Source organism: Falco naumanni, chromosome 7, assembly GCF_017639655.2.
Source record: "Falco naumanni isolate bFalNau1 chromosome 7, bFalNau1.pat, whole genome shotgun sequence".
Taxonomy (NCBI): Eukaryota; Metazoa; Chordata; class Aves; order Falconiformes; family Falconidae; genus Falco; species Falco naumanni.
The window spans coordinates 30,828,982-30,853,326 of NC_054060.1; the positions used below are offsets into that span (position 1 = coordinate 30,828,982).

The 24,345-nt window shown below is 45.4% G+C and overlaps 1 protein-coding gene across 1 annotated transcript in view; it reads left to right on the plus strand.

Annotated features, from left to right (window-relative positions):
* Positions 1–337: 337 nt before the first annotated feature.
* The window catches only part of KCNH5 (potassium voltage-gated channel subfamily H member 5), a 160,162-nt gene continuing 136,154 nt past the window's right edge, over positions 338–24,345 (plus strand). Inside the window, exons 1-3 of the mRNA XM_040602321.1 lie at positions 338–510; positions 13,704–13,827; positions 21,785–21,891. Of these exons, the coding sequence (XP_040458255.1) occupies positions 438–510; positions 13,704–13,827; positions 21,785–21,891 (304 nt within the window). The 5' untranslated portion in view covers positions 338–437. The remainder of the gene's footprint in view (positions 511–13,703; positions 13,828–21,784; positions 21,892–24,345) is intronic.

Below are 24,345 nucleotides of genomic sequence, written 5' to 3' on the forward strand. Positions count from 1 at the left end.
GTGCCGGCGGGGCGGCGTGCCCCGCGCAGGGGGCCAGGGCGAAACTTCGCAGGGGTCCCCGCTCGGGGCCAGCCAGGGGCCGCGGCTCGGCGGGCCACGGCGCGGGGCGCGACCCCCGCGGGGCTGCACCCGCCCCCCCGCGCCACCCCGCCCCCGCCCCCGCTCCCGCTCCCCGTCCCGGGGCCGCCCGGCTCCGCGGCGGGGCGGGCGCGCAGGCGCAGGGGGGGCGGGCGGGCGGCGGCGCTCGGCGGTGCCGTGCGCGGCGCGGCCCCAGTCCGCGCTGCAGCCGCCGCGGGGGCGCCACTACCATGAGCGGCCGCGGCCGCCCCTGCGCGACTCACGGGCACCGGGCGCACCAGCCGCCGCCGGCCCCCCCCCCGCCGCCGCCGCCGCCGCCGCTGCCGCGCACCCCCGGCCCCCGAGCCCGGCGCTGCAGGATGCCGGGGGGCAAGAGAGGGCTGGTGGCACCGCAGAACACCTTCCTGGAGAACATCGTCCGGCGCTCGAGCGGTGAGAGACCCCCCGTCCGTCCCTCTGCCCGCCCGCCAGCCCCTCGGCGGCTCCCGGGGCGCGGGTGGCTCAGCGCCGGGGAACGGGGCTGCCGTGCCCCCCGGGCTCCGCGGGAGCTGCCCTGCCCGGTCCTGGCCCTGGCCCCCTCACCTCTCACATCCTTACCGGTACTCCGCGTCTGTACCTTTTTTTTTTTTTTTTTTTTTTTTTGAGCCACTACTCATCATTTACATGTCTAACATCTTCTCCGCTCGTCGGGTCATTTCCCCCCTCCCCCATTCTTGTTCTTTAGTTCTCTAGCGATTGGGCTTGCAGCCGTTTTCATTCAGGATTTCCAAGTCTTTGCAATTCTGTGACACTTTAAAGTCCGTGGCAAAGGTACTGGGAAGGAGGATGAGGGAGTGACTGTGATTCGGACGATGGGAATCCTGTGGCAGAGCAAATATGTAGAGAACTGGCTGCAGCTGTTTGCCTACATCTCCTCTGTTTGGTGAATATTTACAGGACTGGTTCAGGACTGCATGGCCATCAAATTATTCCTTGCTGCTAGAGTTGCTGTTAGCCTTTCATCCAGCGCAGAGCCCTGTGCTGCAGACAGCTCCGTTAAAGTTACGGTGTGGTTGCAGACCACCGGCTCTGTAGGTGTGTTAACGTAGATGCTGCTTTAGGCAAGTCTTGTGCTAGTCACATTCCTTTTTTGCCCAGTCTTTGCACTGGCACATAACTACTGAAACATCCAAGTGTTCGCCTAAATAAAGTCTAGTCCAGTAAGAGACCTCGGCTTTGGATTTGCTGAAGGATATCTCCTTGGCCAGCCCAAGTTCAGGGCGACCTGGCCGTACCAGGGCACTGCTGTGCCAGCGTGCATCTGGGGACCGAAATGGGAAAGGTGGGCAGAGCAGACGGCTGAAAGAAGTTGCCACATATGCAACATCGAGATGCTAATGTGGCATGGGATCGCACCGAAAAGCGTTCCCCTCCACCTTTCTTTCCGGCTTCACTTCACGTTCACACTAACATGGTCTGGTGTGCTGGCTTGAAGTTGATTTTGATGGCAGGTAGTGGATTAGTGTTTCATTGACTTCCACAGGTGCAGGAGTGGGATGAGGACTTTGGAATTTGTTTTAAAATACTGTGTATTAAAATGTCAGCCTTGTGTTAAGCCGTCAACCACTTTTGGGGGGGCTTCCTCCCTCTCGTGTTGCCTGTGTCAGTTTTGTGGTTGGCAGCTGACTCTCTGTCCACCCCTGTAGCTGCACAATCACTAGGAGCTAGTTTCCCGCAATAGTGTATTTATTTACCAGATTAAATGTAAGCTTAATTAATAAGGGTTTATATAGCACTTTCCCTCTGACAATTTCAAAGCACTGGGTGGAATTTAATTACACTTCACAGCTCCTTGTGGAAGAGGACACACAGAGGCATTCCCAACCTGTTCTTCGAATTATGGTATAAATGGGAGCTTGGGGCATCACAGTTTTTTCCCCAAGGTCATGCAGCAAGCCGGTGGCAGAGCTGGGAACATGGTTTGGGATTGCCATGCTTTTGTATCGTGCTCTAATTAAATCACATGTCCTCCCTAGTGAAAGCTCAGTAAAACTTTTGAGATGTCAAAAACTGGAAAACCTCATAAAGCTTTTGAACGTAACTTTAAAAGCATATATCCCCCTCCAGTTTTTAACCTGGTCTGATTGTGGAGCATAAATCATGCTGGTTATTCGTTCTGCTTTTTCTCTGCCACTGATGATGCCTAAGCATGATGCTACAGAGGCAAATCTGCCCTTTTGGATCATAAAGCCAAAAGTGGATTGGGAATTTGTTTTTGACTTGTATAGGTGGTCAGTGTTGTGCCCTGAAACATGATTTAGTTCTTATTTTTGTCATCCAGGTCATAACCTTATTTGTCCTTTAGACAAATAGTAATTTTCATTGGATTCATCACTGTTTAATCCAAAATTAATGGTATCCAGTAGGCCAAATCCAGTTCAAGTATCTCCTGACAGTGCTCAGTAGAAGGCAAGGATTTGGTCTGCTGGCAGTGTGCAGGGTTTTGTTTTCATATGTGGATTCCCCAGTTTCCAAGATTTTTTGCTGACAAGTTGAGGTACAGGATCAGGGAAAGTCTGATGATTATTTTTTAAAATACATCTTCAGCATGCTCAAAAAAAGCCCTTCTATCATCTTTTTGGGTTAAAGAACATTTTTTTTTAGAGATTTCTCACATTTATGCAATCCCATTGCGCTTCTTGACCATAAATCTCCTCTTAACCAGAAGAAGGTTTGTAGATAGAGGTAATATATTCTATTGGGCAACAGGTGTGGCTGGACAAATCAGACAGGTATTTCAGCAGATGATAGGCTCTTCTTGAGGTGAAATGGAAGCAATGGTTTCAAAATGAAATGTAGGTGGAGACAAATTACTCCGAGTTGCCAGAGATGGGTCTGAATAACAAAATTTATAGACAAAACCACAATAATTTTAAAATGCGGAAAGTCAGAACTGGCATAGTGGGAACACTATGAGCAGACTCAGTGTGGTGGCCAGCCTGGTGTTAAAAATATATTCAATTTTCAGCATTATTTAAGCATTTTCTGTTTAGGAATAGTGTGACCCTTTCCTTTTCACCCCAGCTTTGGCTACAAATCAGATTAAAATTGTGGGAGAAGCGCTCATGGTCAGTCAGTCCTGAGCAAAGCATCAAAGAGTTGAGCAGAAAGGAACAAAGTGACTGTGGCTCTTCTGACCTCCGTATGGAGGGGTGGGATTTCTGGGATGCCCTGCCACACATTCCTCTCCTAGCCAATGCGTTTGGGAAGGATGGAACGACTGCTAAAGTAGTGGTGGTGGTGGGTCTCACAGTGTCCCTTTGCCCAGGGAACCTCTCTTTTGAGGCGACTTTACACCTTGGAGCTTGTGAAGTGTTCTAGAGCAGCAGCATACTTGGCTTTTTGGACAGCAGCAGGTTCCAGGTGCTTCCCAAAGCGTTTGGTGGTGGACAGTAGCCTCTAAGCTGCTTTGCGGGTTCTTTGCCCACATCACAGCTGAGCTCCACCTGAGGAGAGACAAAGTCTGCGGGGAGAAGCAGGTTCTGTTGTTAGGTAACTGCTGCAGTTGGTAAAAAGGGACGAGCCCTTAGGACGCGCAGACCTATCCTCAGGGTAATCCGATAGGCTCTTTGCAATCTTTTTTTCCTCTTAAAGCACAGTGAAAATACATGGAGTAAAGGCTTTATCTGAGGCTCACAAAAGATTGATACAATCTTGCCACAGCCTTGACTGTGCCCTGGATCTTAAGAACACCAGGTGTTTTGCTGAGCTGAAAGAAGTAGTGTTTCGTGAGAGCTCTGGGTTAAATCACATGAAGGTGGCTGCCTTTTACTGCCGTTAGTAGTTTGGACTTTTAATAAGGGCCTTCCTTAGGGCAATGTTCTCTCCTCAGATGTTCTCAGTGGTTTGTGCCCGTTATTACTAATGTTATTGGTTGCTTCTTCAGTATGTTCAGAGCTCTTGCTGACACCGACCTCGGCTCAGTGCTGCGGAGGTGCAGAGCGAACAGAAGCGGGCAGGTCTCTGGGGCAGGGCTGGGCATTGCGGACCTGGCCCACGGGCTGGGCGATCCGGCAAGTCGAGCCACATGCACGGGGCAGAGAAACGTGTCTGTCTTGCCTGTCCATCCTCACCCCTCGCATATTCCAGCAGCAAAAGAATTCAGCTTGTGTTAAAGGCGTAATTTGCTTTTGTGGTAGAGGGAGAGTTTGGGAAAAGGTTAACTCCGGGACTTTGCGGCATTATGCAGTAAAAAGTGCTAACAGCCTGGAAGAAGGGCTTAATTTAATGAAAGACTATATGCAGTCTTATCTATATGACAAGAGTCATCGTTATTGGTTATTGCTTCTGTTGCAGTAACTCTTAGAAGCTTTGTCGGGAAAATGAGTCTTTCAGGTCTTTCACAAATGTATTTTGACACTTGGGCTGAAATCTCTGCTCCCAAAGGCTTACGTGGGAATTTTACCATGAGCCTTAATGAAGACAGAACTTAATTCCCGGCCTTTTTCAGCTTTGTGCCACATTCCTACAAAGCAGTTCCTTTAGACAGAGCTTTATGCCCTGCTGGGTCCCTGTGACTTTGATGAGCGAAAGGATCAGCCCTGTTCACAGGTGTCAAGGCAGGTTGCCCAGGAAGGGGGAGGGAAACAAGGGTCACATCTGTAGCACTAAGACTCCTTTTTCATTTTTATTACACTGGCACTATAGCTAAAATAAGTGTTGTCCCTCCTGTCCTTCTTACTAGCCCATGTAGCATAGCTGGTGTCTTACAGGCAGGGTGACAGAACACTTGTACTTGTGGCACATGATACACGTAGGCTTCTCTCCCCTAAATTAAAACAAGCTGCGTTTTCATCTGATCCAAATTAAGTTACGCTGCAGAGAGAAAGTTCTTTTAACATGTTACTTCAAGTTTACAGAGTGTCTTGTCATTGGGGATCCTCTGAAAAATATGTGGAGGTCAGCAGTTCCCTAAATCTCTTTTAAAGACACTATAAACTGTGGGGTGAAAGTTCCCATCCTCCAGCTGATGGACTGCAGAGAAGTTACTGAACGGATGACCGAGGAGGTTATGTCGTTAGGGATTTCTCTGGCATCTGAAGGCACAGGGTGCCTTCTGCAGCTTCTATGACTGCAGGGGTCCTGCTGATATGTAAATCAATGCTAAGTGGGTTTTTACACTAAGAAGCATTACTAGATGACATTTGCGAGGAGTTTTCTATTGCAAGTGCCCTGCTTTCCTTACTTTTCAAGTTGGCTTGCTGAATGCAGAAAAATTCAGCACAACTGACTGCTGCTGAAATCGGGGGAGTTTTTATATGTGGTTTTGTTTTGTTTAGGGTTTTTTTTGGTTGCTTTTTTGTTTGGTTGGGGTTTTTTTTTCATGCTTATGGCAGCTCTATACCATTGTATTAATTTAGAAACCCAAATGGTGCCATATCGTTAGCTAAAGGAATAGCTGGATTTCCTTGAGGTCTGGTCAGCTATTTTGTGTATTGTGGGTGGTCTTTTCCTGGTACTTTTTTTCTCTGCGTGCTGCTGGCGGTGGGATGGGGCGGTGGGAGATGCTCCCTTCTGGAGAGGCTGGAGTGCTGCGGGGCGGTTGCCACAAGAGGTCACTGCAAGAGCTGCTGCATCCCCAAGTTAATAGTGAAATCTGAGAGAGAAAAGAAAAATGAAATTATTGATTTTTTTTTTTAAGGGTAAAAATCCAGGCTTTTTATTGCTGTTGGAAGGAGTATACAGCCAAAGGATAATGTCAGGAAGTCAGCCGTGGAAATACATTTAATTAGCCTGTTTAACAGGGTACTATTTGGTGGTTAACTCGAATTTTAAGTTATTTTCCCAGAAAGCTAAGGAAATAAGATTTTCCGTTTTGATAAAATTAAGTAATAGAAGAAGATTTTGGATTTAGCACTCTAATTACCTTCAGACAAAAGTCTGATACTTGTTTAATCGGCACGCTCAGTGTCTGGCTGTTTTAAATGCCAAGTCCCAGGTAACCTAAATAGCCAGGGCCCGATCCTGCACATGGCAGTTGGAAGGAGTCCATCTACTGGCTTCTGGATGGCCCCTCAGGAGACTGGCCTGAAGCAGCACCTTGGTAGTGTGCTGGGATCTGTCTTGTTGGTAGGACACAAAGAGGGGAGCATGGGAGATGCAGACGGTGCTCTGCCAAAACGTTTTTTTTTTTTTTGAGATACAGCCAGGCTCTGTGAAACTGCAGCCAGGACTAGCTTCAGGCTGAGTGTTTGGAAGAGGAACCCCTGCGTCTGAACAGCTGCTTTTAGCACAATTTTCTCACCTGGGAACGTGAAGCCAGCACTGTCATTTGTATAAAGCCAAAAATCGGATTTTTGGTGCTCTCTGAGAGTGCCCGTGTGCCTTGAGTGAGAGCTACAGTGTGCCCCAGTTTAAATTTAGCCTTGCTACATCTATATTGTCTTCTGCATAATTTTAATAGAGAACAGATTCAGCGGTGGCATTTAAATGATAACTGGGATAGGTGAGGGTTAGTTTAACTTCAGGATAAAAGAATCTGTGGGGGAGAAACTGTGATCGGAATTCTATAAAATGTCATTTTACAGGCAATTCATAGGGACAGTGTCTTGTCCTTATTGACTCAAAACTCTTCCTGGTGTCAATGACGCCTTTATTGTGCCACAATAAAGGCAGGGGACTGCACTGTTTGTGGGCTTTCACATTCAGAATTATTCAATTTAATTTTTTGCATTTTCAGGAGGTAAATTCCAGGCAGACTCTAATCTCTCTTCTTGAGCTCTCTTGCTAAATTGCCCAAAGCTGCTGTGTTCCCAGCTAAGTGACTTACACGTGGATTTAATATTTCAGCCAATGCTGGATTATTTATCTCTGTTTTATTTGAAGAGCACTTATTTGGGGCAGGAAGTAGATCATTTCAGCACAGTCAGTATGGTGGCATCTTGCTCTGGGTTTAGCCCTCTGCATTTTCATAATATGAGTAGTAAATAAAAACAACACTGGTACAGAAAGGTGACGTAAAGAGTTAGTCCTTTGAGAGATTTTTTTTCAGGCAAGCAACGCTTAATGTGCTGGATAAATTGGATGACACTGATGTTTTGCATGCTTTAAAGACACCGGGGAAATAACAGCTTTGTTAGAAAACAGCAATGTGGTTTTATAGTAAGGAGTACAAAGCGCTGGTGGAGGTTGCTGCTCCAAGCACAGCCGTTTGTCTGCAGCCGACCCCTAAGCTGGAGGGACATTGGTGCCCGTTAGGCTGATTTCAGAGGGTAATGTCCTCCAAAATGGTTTAGGATCTTCTGGGTTTTTTTCTGTGCAGATGCAGTACGTCTTGAGTATGTGGTTGGAGTCACTGTAAACAACACCAGTAGCAGTATGTATTATCAGGGCCAAGACTAGCTCAGGAGAGCTAAAAGAAGATAAAAAAGGAGAACATTTCTTAGCCCCCCCCCCTCCCCAGCACACACACACAGAGGAGCCCCACAAGTTTTCCAAGATGGTCTAGACTGCAGCAATATGCTGACCCTGTGTAGTCATGAAGAGAGTCAGCTGACAGTAGTTGAAGTTGTTTGGGGCTTTTATAAAACAGCATTAGCAAAAAAGGCAAATTCCAGCCATTTCACAGACCCTGTCAGGTCTGGGCTGCGTTTGCTCTGCAATGGAGGGGCGGTAATTCTGGACAGCTCTGTGTAAAGTTGCTTGAGTTAGGAGTTTATTCCTAGATAGAAACACTGTTTTTTTTTTTATTATTATAATAATAATTATTACTTGTGTAGTGCTACTGCTTCATTTTTTTAAAAACACCTTTTCAATGGTGGCTTTTCTAAAAAGCTTAGTTGCCTGTTTTCTTGGGATGAGATGGAATTCTGAAATGATGATTTAAACAATTTTGGCTACAAGTGGTACCCAAACATTCTTGAGAAAAGATGATTAGAGACAACATTTCTCACTTGGCTAAGCATATCTCTTGGAATGATTTAGCTGTTCCTGCTCTCCTGTGATTACATAATGTGAATTTTACACTGCTTTGGGCATTGTGTTGGTTAAAAAAAAAATTGCTTGCACACTGTGGTTGTTTTTTTATTCTTTTCTTTCTTCTTTTAAACAAAACAAGGCTCAGCACTGTGTTGAGTGTTAGCTGCTGCAAGATAGAGTAAGATTAAGGGCTTGCTGCTCTACAGCATGACTGGCTTTGTACAGAAAGAGCCTTTTCACAAAATAGAAGCACAACAACAGCAAATACAGCGCCTTTAACAATTGTTTTCCTCAATTGTGTTTTCCAACCTGAAATTCTGCTAACTGTATGCCTTGAATACCCGAGTCCTTGCAATCAGTATTAAACCTTGTAAACAGCAGCATTATACTAGGTAATAAAAAGCCTGCTGACTTCCTAAGTGGAATCTAGCAACTCCGAGACATGTAGGTCTGCTGCTTGAGCCCTGTTCCCCTGCACTCTTACAGACAGACACTGATGTTCGGGTGTGTCTAGTCAGAGAACTTGCACAACTACAGATTTGTGATTTGTGCTTTCTGCAATATATCAGAAAGGAGGACAGGTGGAGAAAATTGGTGGAGGTAATGACATCAACACAAGCTTAGAAATAATAAAACCTGACTTTTATCTATAAGGAAATCAGAAGTGAAAATGCATTTTTGGTGCATCAGAGCAATCCAAGCAAGGATGAATGCAGTACCAGACATTTCAGGCTAATCATCATGCAAGTCTTGATGTTAGCTGCATGTTAACATTTTGAGAGCGTGAGATGTTACCACAGGGTAATCTGGATCACAACTGCCCAGGGTTCCATACACTGGATCAGACCGCTGGTCTGTCAGATTTACTGTCCTGCTTTCAGCAATGGCCAGTGAATGTCTAGCAGGCCACGGAAGGAGTTTCCAGCCTCCACAGTAAAATGCTTGTTAGGTTGGGTGTTGCTGTACATGGAGAGAGAAGGCTTTCCTTTCTGGGCCATAGCACAGATATTGCACAAGTTTTAATTACCAATGTCTTACTCCCGAATGCGAGCTGTATTTATGCACTGCCACCTGTAACTTTGTCTGTCCTTGGCAATGCGTGCTGTGATACTATTCTTTCAGTGAAGTTGTTATGTACTTAAAACCTGAGTAAATTCAGGTGTTCTGGGTGTAGTGGCTGAATTTGGTGTTGTCCTGTTGTTAGTAACTAAACTCAGTTAAGAAATGCTTACCCTTGAGAATACCTCCAATGTAATTTAATCTTTAAAGAAAATAGCTTGCAGAATATAGCTCTTGCGTATTGAATTCAACAGGAACACAGCTGTGGAGATCCCAGTGTTAGTGTCCTTGCTATGCTCATCACCCAGCAATTTGCAGACCTTTTGTTGGCTCCTTGTCTTTTTCTTCTGAAGAAGGTGCAAAATTTCAGTCTTATCTGTTGAAGATTAGAGCAGGCAAGGAAAGCTTGCCTCTCCCCTGGGTCTGTCTTGCAGAATGTGTCTGCTCAGGGCAGGGGTGGGGGGCAGTCCTTGGTGTGTGGCATTGCAGGACTCACACCCATGCTTTAAAAAAGGCTGATTGTGTGAAAGTCCTTTGCCTCACTCCATAAAAGATCTTTGGTATGAACTGACCAATGTGGAGTGTGGGCTGTCAGGGGAATGTGAGGACCAGGAGTGAACCTGGGATTTGATGCTGGAGGTGCACCCCGCAGCAGTGCCGGTAGGCACGTCCCTGGGCTGCCACCGGGTGACTAGCTTAGCTGTGGTCTGGGTGCGTTTCCCTGTTGGATGCGATGAGTATGGATGTACCTCAGGAAGGAGCAAGTCAGTTGGCAGCCTGAAGGCAGGTCTGTAGCACGCTTGTCTGTCCTTAGACCTGATCTGCTTGAATGAAGTCTCGGCTTGTGCTAAGAGGCTGCTACAGGACTTCACCACAGAGTCACTGCAGCAGCGCACAGGGGGACATCAAGGTGCCCTTGCTGAGGGTCCTTGCTTTGGAGCTGCTGGCAAGGGAGGCCAAGGGGAACATGCAGCAGTTGTGTTTGGAAGTGAACACATTTTTGGTGTTAGGCTGCCCTATGGCAACTGGAGGTGGAGAAGAAATGAGTTTTTTCCAACTCTTGTCTCTTACAGAAGGTTCAAGCAGCCAGCTGGAAATTGAACAGAGTGGGATTTGCCATAGATTGATGGAGATCTTAACTCAAGACATCTGTGATTGCCCTCTCTTAATGAGGAAACCACATATCTGAGCTGCAGAAATAAGGCAGGCAGGTGGATTTAGTCCAGGACTTGTTAGGACCCAGCCTTAGAGGAGGTAACTGCAGTAGTGGACTTGCATGGGTAGTTAGTGGTGATGATTTGATATAAAGCAGTCTCTTCGCCAAGCACACAAAACTCCTAGAAATGCAAAGGTTGTGTTCTCTGCGAAGGAGTCTCTGTTTTTGACTAAGGTTAGGCTCCAGAACAGAAACATGTTAGAGAATATGCAAGGAGTTGTAGCAGAGTACTCAGCAAAAACTCCCTCGTATTCCTTTGCACTCTGTGATTTTGAAGAAATTACGGCCAAAAAAAGAGGTTCTCTCAGTGTGCTGCCATGCAGCACACAGATACTTACAGCTGGGCATGGACTGGCTAATGTAGAGTTAAATCTGCCTGGAGTTTTGATTTGGAGAAATTGTAGAAGTAAGGAAGAATTAATATGTGTCTTGGTTGGAGAAAATAACATGATCCTGATAAAATGTAGGGTAGGTATGGAGTCCAGTGGCTCCTAAGACTTTGGTACACAATAAAACCCAAGGGTCAGATGGTGACCCGTTCTTCCTTAAATTTTATCAAGCTGCTTGCTGCTCGCTGAGCAGTGGCATTAATGAAATGTGGATTCCTATGGCTTTGTGCCCACAATTAGATTCATTGGTCTCTAACATGCTGCAAACATTGATTCTGGATTTTTCTTCCACTGGAATAGGACACACATACATACTCACATGCTAAGCATGGATGAATAAGCCTTACTTCCTTAGGAGACAAGGGTTAAAAAAAAAAAAAAAAAAAGCCTGTTTAGTAAAGGGAAATTCATGGGGACAAAAGTAAACATATTCTAATATCTGGTCACGTTTCTAGTACATACACTACGTATCTGATCTAACCTTACAAATACTAGTATCTACCAAGATACCTCTCGTGTCTATTTTCTTCTAATTTTATGGGATTTTTTGATTTTTTTTTTTAAGCTATCAATAGTTTGGCTTTATGTTTTGTTCCCTCCCGAGTTTTTAGTGGATTTGATCAGTTTAGAGAATGCCTTATCAGGTATTTTGAGACCCTCAGGTGTAAAGAAGTGTAAAATCTGTAGAAGACAACCATTAAATGCTCTGTGTCAGCTGCTGGCTGCAACACGTATTTTCTGCTGTGTATTTTGTGTCCTGAAGCAGTTACATGGTGGGAATACAGAATCAAGGTTATGTCTGTTGAAGGTGGAGGTTTTGAAGCAGGGTTATCTGCTTTTGGACTGTGGTCCTCTGGGGAGCACCTGGATGTGCACAGCATCCACAAGTGACTTTGGTATTGCAGTCTCTCATTGCCCAGGTTGTGCCCATTGTATCTGGATGTGCGAGCAGAATGTTGGTGAAAGGCAGTCTGATAAAGAAACCTCTTTCCAAATCTAACCAGAGAACTTGTAATATTGGTTGTTTCCCTGTGCGATGGGAAATGAAGAGTTGCTTACGCTCTCGTCCTCTCCAGCTGCTGCGGTGCGATGGTGTCTCCCCTTTTCCAAGTTAGAGAAGATGCAGGGTGTTGGGGGAACATCAATACAGTGGGACGAGCTCCAGTGAACCCTTTGGTTTCCAGGGAGTTAGGGTTTTCTTTGTATTAGGATCTGCACTGTGCTGAGTCCCCGGTGCGGAAAGGGCTGTGGAAAGCCAGGGAGATTTTAGGTAACACTCAGGCTTTACACCTTGTCTCCCACTGCTTGTAGTGAGGGCTTCTCCCTTCGCATAGGAAAGTAAATTTTTAAAGTTGACCTTTAGGCTTAAGAATATTTGTGATGGATTCAAGTAAATTCTTTGAGCTTAAAAGTGTTAGATTTCACAAAATGTAAACTTCTGTTTCTCACATTGGTTGGCTTTTAAATATTTTTTTTTAAATCTGCTTTTCTGTAGAAAATCCAATAATGTCCAGGTTATTCTTTTCTGAATTCATTCTTATAAAGAAAAAAGAAAGCAGTACTGTTTTTTTCAGTAAACTTTCCTAGTTCAGCAGGATGTTTGCATAATGTACCATCCAGTCACAGTTATAAATACTCTGAGACGGACATGCGTAGCTCATGCAAACCCAGTGCTACTTTTATGTGAAAATCAATGTGTGCACCTGAGTAGTCTGTAAGTAATTGGCATAACCATTCTTTGGCTATTATGAGGAAAATTTGTAAAAGTCTCCTTATTTTTTTTTTTCCTCTGCAAGAACTGCTGAAAGGAACGTTTCCTGTAATTTCTATATGGCAGTGATTGTTGATAGCTACATTTTAATAGCTTTTTAGCATAAGTGAATGGGACTGGTTAATTCCATAGCCGCAGTCAAAATGAAATTTAAAACTGACAGTAAAAATAAAGAAAGCTGAAGATCATCACAGACTACTATATGGGAGCCTCTGCTAAATAAGATTATTATTTCTGAAACAAAATTAGGAATGTTTACGGTATTGATGAACATAAAATCCCACAACGTTGTATTTAAGCAAAATGGGTATTTCCTTCTTTGGAAGCGCCTTACTAAAAGCAGGGATGGAAGAATCTTTCCAAACTAGTGAATAAAACTATTTTAGGACTAGCTCATAATATGTTGATGCCAGTCCGTGCGTGTAAACTGTAGGCACTGACTGAAAGAACAGATGACTGAAGTGATATTTAAACCTCAGTTCAGCCTCCTAGAAATACTCGCTGCCCATATTTTGTATGTACAGCAACGGATGCATGTTAGTAGAATGAGCCAAACCCACCCATCTGCATTTTTAATAGACTGCCACTGAAATTCAGTACCTGTTTTGTGTTATTTCAAATGTTTAAGTCCCTTTGGCACTCCTCAGTTCCCTGATCATGCTGTATTTCCTCGTGGGTCACTTCATATCCACTGTCCCAGGTGTGATGTGGCTCGTGATGTACCACCAGATGTAGCAGGCACATCTTGCCCCTCCCCAGCGGCTCCTGGCACTCTCTGTCCCACATCCCAGGGATGCTGGCTGTGACCTGCAAAACAGACTGGGACCTGCCAGGAGGAAAAATGTACTTGTCTTAAGCAAGAAAGTTGTCATCAGTGTTGGGCACACATATACGGTTCAGCATTTAAAATTCAGTTTGCAAGTTAATTTCCAGATACATATAAAATGAAAATACAGCACGATACCCAGATGTTGTGAATAAATGAATCCTTTCTAAACTGCAAAAGCATTGGTGCTTATATCAATATTTTGGGGTGCAAGAAGCTACTTACATTACTGGAAGTTACCCTGTTTCATCATGATTTCTTTTCTGATGCCCATTTTGATTTCAGTTCCCCCTGAAATTTTGTGATAGTTACCAACATGAATTACTCTGCATCTGCTGTGTAACACATGGAGGATTTAATTGTACTTTGCCACTGACAACAGCTCTTTCTCTCTTTTTCTGTTTTCAGAATCCAGTTTTTTGTTGGGAAATGCTCAGATTGTGGACTGGCCCGTAGTTTATAGTAATGACGGTTTTTGTAAACTTTCTGGATATCATCGAGCTGACGTCATGCAGAAGAGTAGCACTTGCAGGTATGCCGACTGTCTCTTTGTTGCCACTTGCTGCACTTTTAAAATTTTAATCTGCTGGGTAGAACAGTGAGGTTTTGGAAAAAAGGGCTGATGTAAGAAAAGCATTGTTTTGCAGAAATTAAAAGTACTGCAACAGACTTTAAATGAATGAAACCAGCAACCTATCCAGGACACTGGATAAGTAAAGCAAAGCATTTTGAAATTTTACCTGACTAATATCAGTATGAATGTGCTGTAGCTAATGATCCAGTAAAGAAAGTGGGTGTTTAGGTAATGTGTTTCAAAGGCTTTTTTTTTTTTTTTTTTACTAGATCTTCGTTAAAATGCGAGTAGGCGTGGGCTCTTCTGTAGCCTATGTTGGTCCCTGTTATTACATAGACACACAGGGCGCAGTAATGTGCAAAGTGCATCTTTATTCCTAAGAGAGTGATTAAGCTGATATTTACTCTAAGCATTGCAGCTTTATGGCTTTTTCCTTTCGTTGGTGGTCTTTCAGGAGCGGGCAGCAGTGATTTATGGTTAGACATGTGTCTGTGCCTTGACTGCTGCATCCTTTAAAAGGAGATGCTTTGGGGAAAGCCTAAATCCCTAATGTGTGTGCATGTGCGTGTGTGCATGAGCAAAGTAAATGAGGGGCAGAGGCAATAAGGAATGACTGAGGTACAAGTTTGGGTAGGTTTTCCCTTTATGTGTTCAGGGAGTGACCAGCTCCAGGGCACTTGGAGGATGCAGTTGCATATCTACAAGTGATGATTTTTGGGAGATGGGTGCTGCCAAACATGGATCATGATGCTTCAGCTGGCCGGAGCAGGGTGGGCAGTGAGCCTGTCCTCAGATGTCAGTCGTTGCTTACTCCAAAAAGCAACATGTGCTGACATGTGGTTCCTGCTCTCATCTGCCAGGAAGGGGAGGAAGCCTTGGGGGCCCAGGGTTGCTCTGTGTAGCCAGGTATCCTTTAGTGGGCAGTGGAGAAGAGATGGGCATGTGCTGCTGAAATGAAATATTCATTCACACAGTAGTAACAGAGTCGATATACTTAGTGGGGCTGAAAGAAACAACCTTATCACAGCTATCCTGAGTATACGTACATGCTTTCCCCTTTGTTCTATGCTATCCTGTGTATTGTACTGTGTAAGTTTGCTCTGAGCCAGCACTTTTATAGTTTTTTGCATGTTAAAATAATCACAAATATAGTACGAAATTGTAGGAAAATGTTGAGGAAGTGAAGGTTTAGCAGTACCTCACTGATAATGATTCCCCTGTGCCTCAAATACTGAGGAGACCAAAAGGTTTATTCCATCTGAGTGCTTTATGTGAATGTGATGGGCTCTAGTTACTATTTGGAAGGATCCTGTTTTGACCACATTCAAGTAGATCATACGGGTGAATCATACAGATGCAAATTCAAGGAGGAATTATTGTGGAAAATGTAATTGGTAGCAAAGATATATATTTTTTTTCTTTAACCTTCATTCTATACATCTATCTCAGGATTTTGGAGAGGCCTCTACACTCAAAGCATGTTGAGTACTTGTTTTGTGTCAGGGTCTTAGCTGGTGGAGTTATACATGTAGTGTGATGTTTCCCGCTTCTTAGGTGGCATCCCAGTCTTTGCACATTAAAGGAGAGCTGGAGAGGTTTTCAGCATGGTCTCGACATGCATTGTGTAGCCTTCCAGAGCAGTGTTTTTGGAGCTGCTCCCTAATGCAGGGCTGTGCAGCTGGATGGAATGGAAACTAGTCTTGAAGGCCAGTGGTGCCTGCTTAGGCTTACTCAACAGAATGTCACTGGAGGTATTTTGATATCTGGGGCTATTATTCAAATTATTTTCTGGGTCAGGCTCTCAGTCCAGATTTGCTATATTATGCCCAGATTATGTTACATTATATATAAAGCAATTTTTATGTATAAGGTTTGCTTTACTGTTCTAAGGCAAGTGCTCTGGGGTAAGAGAGTTACGGTGCCGCACCTTCAACACAGGTTTTGGAAAGGTCTGTTTCTATAGCTTCTCGGTGTCAAAAATCCAACTAAAGAAAAATACAGTTACAAACTATGTAAATCTAGCTCCTGATTTGAGTTACTGTTGTTACTGAGCATGAGGATGATAAAGGACAATTTACAAATTTTGCAACATTTGGTCTGTTTTCTCCTACCTGTAAGGTATAGTGCCTTCAAATCAGCTTTCGTCCATGCTTTTCTCCTGGGTAGTCCAGCAAGTATTCATTATATCCTCTTTCTGTCTGTCCCACCCCACACCCTGCATTGGGGCTGATGGGATCCACCTGAGGGTACGGAGGGAGCTGCCACAAGTGCTCACGGAGCCACTCTCCACCATTTATCAGCACTCCTGGCTAACTGGGGAGGTCCTGGTTGACTGGAAGTCATCAGATGTGACACCCGTCTAAAGAAGGGCTGTGGAAGGAGGATTCGGGCAACTACAGCCCTGTCAGGCCGGCCTCGGTGCCGGGGAAGGTTATGGAGCAGATCACCCTGGGTGCCATCACACGGCACGTGCAGGACAGCCGGGGATCGGGCCCAGCCAGCGCGGGGTTATGAGAGGCAGGTCTGGCTTGATGGACCCGATCTCCTTCTGTGACAAGGTGACCCCAGTGGATGGTGGAAGGGCGGTGGGTGTTGTCCCCCCTGGACCTCAGTACAGCCTTTGACGCCGTTCCCCGCAGCGTTCTGCTGGAGAAAGGGGCAGCGGGTGGCCGGGCCGGGGGTGCTGCTCGCTGGGTGAAAAGCCGGCTGAGGGCCGAGCCCAGAGCGTGGTGGGGAATGGGGTCACCTCCCGCTGGCGGCCGGGCACAGGGGGTGTCCCCAGGGCTCAGCGCTGGGGCCAGGCCTGTTCCGGGGCTTTGTCCCGGTCTGGGCGAGGGGTCGAGGCTCCCGCGGTCAGTGTGCGGGGGGCACCGGGCTGGGGGCAGCGCTGACCTGCGGGGGGGGCAGGGGGCTCTGCAGGGGGGGCTGGGCAGGCCGTGCGGGGGGCCCGGGCCGGTGGTGCGAGGGTCACCCCGGCCCCGTGCCGGGCCCTGCCCCTGGGTCACACCAGCCCCCGGCAGCTGGGGCAGGGGGCTGGGAGCTGCCTGGGGGGAAAGGGCCTGGGGGGGCTGGTCAGTGGCCGGCTGGGCATGAGCCCCCAGCGTGCCCGGGTGGCCGAGGGGGCCAGCAGCATCGTGGCTTGTGTCTGAAGCGGCGTGGCCGGCAGGGCCGGGGCAGTGCCCGTCCCCCTGCGCCGGGCACCGGTGGGGCTGCACCTGGAATGGCGGGTTCAGCGTTGGGCCCCTCACTGCGGGAGAGACATGGAGGGGCTGGAGCGTGTGCGGAGCCGGGCAGGGGCTGGGGAAGGGGCTGGGGCACCAGGCTGATGGGGGGCGGCTGGGGGAGCTGGGGGGGTTGAGCCTGGAGAAGAGGAGGCTGGGGGGGGACCTTATGGCTCTGCAGCTGCCTGGCAGGGGCTGTAGGCAGGTGGGGTCAGTGTCTTCTCCCAGATAAGGAGTGGTGGGACAAGAGGCAATGGCCTCGGGCTGTGCCAGGGGAGGTTTAGGTTGGGTATCAGGAAGAATTTCTTCACCAAAAGGGTGGTCAAGCACTGGCACAGGCTGTCCAGGGAGGTGGTGGACGCACCATCCCTGGAGGTATTTAAAAGACGTGTAGATGTGGTGCTTGGGGACATGGTTGAGTGGTGGGCTTGGCAGTGCTAGTTAATTGGACTCTGATCTCTAAGGTCGTTTCCAACCTAAATGATTCTGTGATTATGTTCAGTCTCAGGTGGTCTTGGCTGTACTGATCACAGGGAGCAATGGATAAACTGAAGATGTTGGAGGTGCGAGTGTTTTTTGTTCCAGCTCAGGCGATGAGTTAGTCCTGTGACAAGCTGGTAATCCCTTTGATTTTGGAATTATCTCATCTTTTTAATCAGCAATAATGTGCCCATTGGCCAGAAAATCACTTAAAAATACTACAGTATAAGTGCCAGTCTCTCTAGTTTCCTGGGCACTGTATGAAATGCACAGTGTATGTAGGGGTCAGGCTTCATCAATATTGCGTGATGGGAGTCCAATGTGTGTTCTTCCTGGGTGCACATGGCACCCAAATTTGCATTTCTAGGTGGGGCTGATACACAGAAATATTGGGATAAGTGAGCGCTAAAATTTTTAGGTGGAAGAACTTGTGTGGTGGTGAAGCATTACTGTGTCAAATGAAAATGAGCTGATGGTCCAGGAGGAACAGTCCATCTGCAATTGTGGCACCTCTAACCTTCAATTAACCGTGCATACGCCCCTGCCTGGAGGTGCACCGATAGATCAGCCAGCATGCAGTTGTTTCATCCCCATTTGCCTGCAGTTATGACAGTGTATGTCTTCAGGAATACATTGAAAGAATTAACAGTTATAAAAAATTAAAATCCAATTATTATTGCAAGTAATATCAGCATTTTCTAAATACTGTTGCTTATCAGTTAAGCTCTGTGTTCCCATCAAGCCTTTGGAAGAGCAGGCACCCTTTGAGTGGCTGGTAAATAGACCTGCCCTGGCATTTTACAGTCTGCGTTTGCTGCAGGCTTTGCTTTTCCTTACCCTTCCTTGCACCTGACAGCTTCACGCTGGGCTGGGAGAAGTTGGTTGCTGGTTTTGTTTTCAAGGAGGAAACCTGCTCCTAGGCCCTGTGTGTGTTGCCTTCCAGCTGTACAGAGGGATGGAATTGAATCTCCTTGCTGAAGCTGCTGTTTACAGGTAGCATTTCCACTGCAACACTCACAGTGCTCCAGTCAACATCTCTGCTCTCCCTTGTTTTGATTTACTGCCATTGCAAGTGGGATTAAAAGAAGTCTGAGAGTGGAATCCTGGCTGCAGTGAAGCTAATGGCAAAATTCCCACTGTGTTCAAAGAAATGGGATTTTGCATGATGGGAACAGCATGCTGGACTTGAAAAAAGTTAGCATTGATACTGGGATGTCACCTCCATGGCCCGATTTTTGTGTTCGTGAGAAGGCCTCCTTACACTGCTAAAGCTGTGCAAAGAAACCTTGTTGAGTGTGCCAGCGGGATCTAGGGAGCTGCACCATTTCTCCTTAGAAATGGTACCTGCTCTTTAACTTGCAAATTTTTGGATCTGTTGATGTGTACTGTATTTGCTGTGCCTCCTGGGTAGACATTTGTTTAATTGACACCTTTTTCATCCAACAGTGTTGGCTGAAGAAAGCTGTAAATTGGGTGTAGGATCATATGCCTTCTGTGCTTCACCTGTCCTCTGTCCTGAGTAATTCCTCACAAACAGCTGTTAAATACTGCCCTGGCATGTGCTGCAGACCTGGAGCTGTTCTGATGCTGCTGCTCTGGATCCTGACAAAGGACAGAAGAGCACAGTAACAAAGGTTCAGATGTGGCTTTTCTGTGCCTGGGAATGCTTTTAAAAGGAGGCGGTAGCCTAGGCATCTTAAACGACAAATGGTCTGTTTCATCAATAAGGAAATTACTCAGAGAAAGGCACAATCTTAGATATTTCAATAAGTCTTGTTTCTCTTTGGTAAGTCTATTTTCTAGGTAGTAAGATTCCCAGTAGCAGAGTGGTTTTGATATTTATGTCTTGTAAGTTTGCGCTGAAGGCACTTGACAAGCACTAAATAACAAAAAACATGAGGCAGAAAAAGACAGAGTGATTGACTGAAGATGTAGGAGGCCCTCCATGTGTACAAAATAGGACAGACTAAATTAAATTAAGTTAAACCTGTGATAAGCAAAGGTCTTATATAACTTGTACAGTGAGTGGCTTTGAGGTTTCTTCAGTGTTTTAAAAATTGTCTTCTGAAAAATGTTTTTATTACTCCACAAGCCTTTAAAATGTCTCTTTATGTGTGAAAATAATGCAAGATTTGAGTGTTACAGGTTTACTGCAATAACAAACTGGCTTTCATTTAAAACATAAAGTTGATTTATCCTGTTTAGCAGTGCTAAGTGGTATTGTCCACCACTCTGAACACCAAGTATAATTTGTCATTTTAATGCTAATTAATGATTATCTATATTATAAGCTGTGTAAAGTCAAGCACTTTAACAAATTTTTGTTATTTTTTCCTTCAGGACTAAGAGAAACATTGTTTAAAACCTCAAGAAAACAAAAAAGATAATTCAGTTGCACAACAGGCTGCATGAAAACTATCAGCTCTTATTTTGTTTTGCAGAGTGATCTGCTTTACCTCATCAGTGCATTAAAAAAAAGGCATAATTGAAAACAATTAATGATCAAACTCTTCCCCCCCCCCTCATATCACGTATCAATGTATTAAAGTTTATCAGCTGAACTCAGGAAAGAAAGGCAGGTCATTTGGAAATGAGCAGTAGGCTGTGTTTTGCATTTCCTAAAGACGACCGTGTATGTTAATGATAAGCAGTACCTGTATGAAGCTTTGTGCCCTGGTAAAACCATTTCCTGTCAGTCGCTGTAGTGGCATCTCCGTTACAGTGCTGTCCCAAAGGTAACAGTCATGGTGTGCTGTCTATCAATAGCTCTCCTTGTGTTACCAGTGAAAAAGGACCTGTAGTGACCTACAGATGTTGCAGTCACTCTGATGCCCTGTGTCTGCCTCCATCACCCACGCTGGGCAGCCCCTGGGAGCAGCCCCCTTACCTCCCTTGGTTGGCAGTGTAAAAAAAAGATTCATGATCTGGCCTTCATTGAGTATTTTAATGCTTTCCAAGTCACTAACCGCTATGCCGTTTTATTCTTTCAGAGCAGTATACATAAAATAAATGTTTATCGAACCTTTGGAGGTCTGTTGATCAATAAAAGAGAGGCTGCATTGAAACCACAGAGGCAGCGATAGCTTTTCTCTTTCATATTCTCAGGGTTGTCTCGTACGTTTCAGCTGAAGCTCAAACTGTTTGTGAACAAAGAAAATGGGAGGGGGGAAAAGAAGTGATCAATTAAAAGTATATTCATCCAAGTGTCTGAAAGCTTTTATCCCATGTTCCATTTTCCTTCAGTTCTGTAATTGGGAATTTGCACAGAGTGGTCTTCGTTTATTTTTAATCCAGGGAAGCATGACAATAAAAGCCTGGCTGTTCTTAAAAAGGCTTTCAAAAGTAAGGTCAGGGGTTGGGGTTTCTTACACCAGCTGAAGGTCTGACCTGGAAAAGAATGCAAAGATGAGATGATCAAGTAGCAAGAAGTAGCAGAGTTAAAATTACATTTTGATATTCTCAGCCTGGAGAGGGATGAGTCTTCTGAAGCATTTTAATGTTTTCCATATTTTCATCAAAATAATAAAGAAAAGTGGCATACATTAAGGAAAATGAGGGTGAATTTGGTTGTGTTTGGTAGTAGTGCAGACATGGCTACACTGGGACAACTCATACACTTGCTTTCTGTGCGGGGTTTTCAGAGCATTACAGTCATCAGTTCTTACTGGTTAAATCCCACCTCTGTTTGCCAGTATTTGGTAAAAGGATTCTGATTATCTCATTGTCCCAGATGCATCTTGACAAGACTAGGTTTGTAACCATCAATTCAGCCAACAGCCTTTACCTGTAGTAGCTTCTATTCCTCTTCCAGAAGCCTTTTCAAGGGGATTAAACAAAATTTAGGAGGTTTTAGAGGTGTTGTTCAGCTTGCTTTGTTTTGACAGCAATATTGTCATGGCCTGCATCTGTGTCAATAATGGTTTTATAGGCTATTGGCTCTTTTTCTAACCACATATCCTTAAAGATATGTTCAGAAGAGCACTTAATGAGATGTTACAGTAGATTTATTTGTTGTCATTTACAGTAAAAAGGTGGTCATAGTTACTGCTGTAGGTTTTCTTTTGACATGCTAAATATTTAAATGAAGTGTAAATCATCATTAAACTTTGGTAAATGACAGTTAATAGCATCTCCAATGCTTATGCTGTTTAAGGTGGCTGCAACATCTGGTTGTTTTTTTAGAAAAAAAAAGAGAAACCTTTTTTCTTTTTCAGTTTTATGTATGGTGAACTGACAGACAAGAAGACCATTGAAAAAGTCAGACAGACCTTCGACAACTATGAGTCAAACTGCTTTGAAATTCTCCTCTACAAGAAAAACAGTATGTATATACTTCTGTATGGTGTTGGGAGTGATAAAACATATTTAAAGTATATAATAAACTAAAATAAATTTTTATTTTGACATATGGGTAAATTTGGGGCAAGATTTAGAGAAGAAACGGGTGTTTTGGTTGCCACAGCTCAAGAAGAGCGCTCTGTTTTCAGGGCAGGTGTTCAGGTGGCCAAGAATAGTAGTTGTTCCCTGCTGCCTCTAGTCTGACTCCTCCTTTCCAAAATATATTTAGTTTTGAGGATTGTTTCCCTGAAGGGAAACCGACTGGGTTAAGTGAAAAGAAATCCTGAATGAGGTTCCCCCACATCCCTCAGGAAACACCCCCATGTCTCCACAAGTGAGAACTCAGACCGTGATTGCCGTGAGTGGATGCTCCCAGCAGTGTCAAGATGCTTCTGTGGTGTGTAAACGAACACGTATGAGCTCTGGTAGGAGTACTAGATTTGGCATAAAACTCAAGGATTAATTAGAAAACCAGGGAATTTCGTAACTTAATGAGATGTGGGACCTAAGTCCCTTCCTCTTGGTGGCATTGAGTTTACAGGAGGTTGCCAGAACCAGAGAGGATTTTCTTCATTTTGTCTTAACCACGAGTCACTCTGGTCACATTTTCTGTCCTGCCATGTATGTGGGTAGTACTACTTCTGACTTATCAATGTAATAGCACATATTAAGCAAAACCACACTGTTGTGTGGTCTCACGCTGGGCTTGTGCAATGTGAACGTTTCTCCTGGGCTGGCGGTTGAATTCCATGCTGTTGTCGGGGCAGATGAGCAGCCTCCTCTACTGGCACAGGTCATCTTCCCAAGGCAGTGAGCCAAAACTATCACATGAAACATGCTCCAGAAAAGCTGGTTCCTCTACCCTGAGCAGAATGAGTCTAGTTGACTGTGTCTGTGGGCACGTCAAACACAAGCCAAGAGCAATCTTGATGGAGATGTTTTCTTCCATTTGACTTCCATTGCCCAGTACAGGTGCAGGTCCTGTGGGGTTGGGAAGCTTTCCCCCTGGTTCAGCTGCCTGGAGCCCAGTAGCCAGGGCCATGCCTCCCCCCACCCCCATGGACTTTGGTGCTGGGATGGAGGCTGGAGGTTTCTTTTGCGTGCTGTGGCTGAGGGAAGGTAATGGTGTGCCTCAGGAAAGAGCTACCTGTGCCTGACTGCCCCATTTCACTGCAAACTCACATAAACCTTTCATCATAAACCTTGTCTTCTTGAATCAAACTTGCATGCATTATGCTTTACTCCCACTTTCCCTTTTTAGACTAAATCTTCCTGTATGTGCACTTAAACAGTAGGGAAATGTCTTTAGATTTCTCCAATTCTGCCTGCTTCAAAGCATTTTAGCCAACACTTTAATTAAAAAGAGAAGCAAGAGCAGCTCTGAAGTCCAGCTGTTTCTGTAGGTGCCTGGGACAGCCCTCCAAAGGACCTCTTTTCAGTGCCTCAGCATGGGAATGCGTCTGTTCTCTAGGTTTTCTGCTTCTCTGCCCACTCCCTGTGCAGGTCACCTGGACACCCCCTCGAATTGGAGGAATTTCCCAGGGCAGACCTGTGTTGGGTATCTTTGCCTGTGCTGGTGCCCAGCACTGCCATGCCCTCTGTCCGTGTGATTTCCTAAGAGGATCCCAGAGACCCAGTGCTCTCCCTGATCCTCGCTTCTGTTATTAACTGGGCTGGCAGCCCCTACTTTAGCATGGGCCAGTCCTGAACTAAATTCCTTTCTACTTTTTTTAAGTATGAAAAGAGGTAAGCCTTCTCTTGGTGGCTTTTCTGTAACAAGCCAGTGGCTTTTTGCTTTGGCTTGTGGATTGTCTGCTGGAGCTTGATGATGCTTTAGAGATTTATTGAGCTGCAGCTGCCTTAATAAAATCTTCACCTTTGCCCAGATCTCCAAGCCTGTCCTTTCCGTAAGTTATGCAAGATTACAGAACGACTTTATGGAAAAGTACTCTTATTTCTTTTCAGGCTTGAGTCAGTTCCCATCCTTAACATCTGTTGCCAGCTTTCTTCTCCATCACGCAAAGCCCAAAACTCCAACCTCTTGCTAATGCTTATAGGTTCACCTCTTGGCTGCAGTTCAGCAGCTGGTTTGCCCAGGGTTTGCTTCCATTTATCATACTCTGAGCCTTGTGGAAGGTCCTTCAAGAAACTGCCTGCTTTATCCTCCAGGCAAATATTGGAACAGATAAAGAAATAATAGTTATCTGTTGATATGAAGGCACTTCTGCAAGATGTAGGCAGTTACTTTGTGGAAGGGCTTGTGTTTGTCACCTGCAGAGACCCTGAATGGGGCTTGCAATGCTCTCAGAGCACCCTCCCACCCATCTTTTCAAACTGTATGTCCAGAGGTGCTGTGTATTTTTGATGTGGTACAATCTCTGCCCTGCACTAAACACCACCCCCCACCCCCCACCCCCCCTTTATGCTTTTGGCAGAG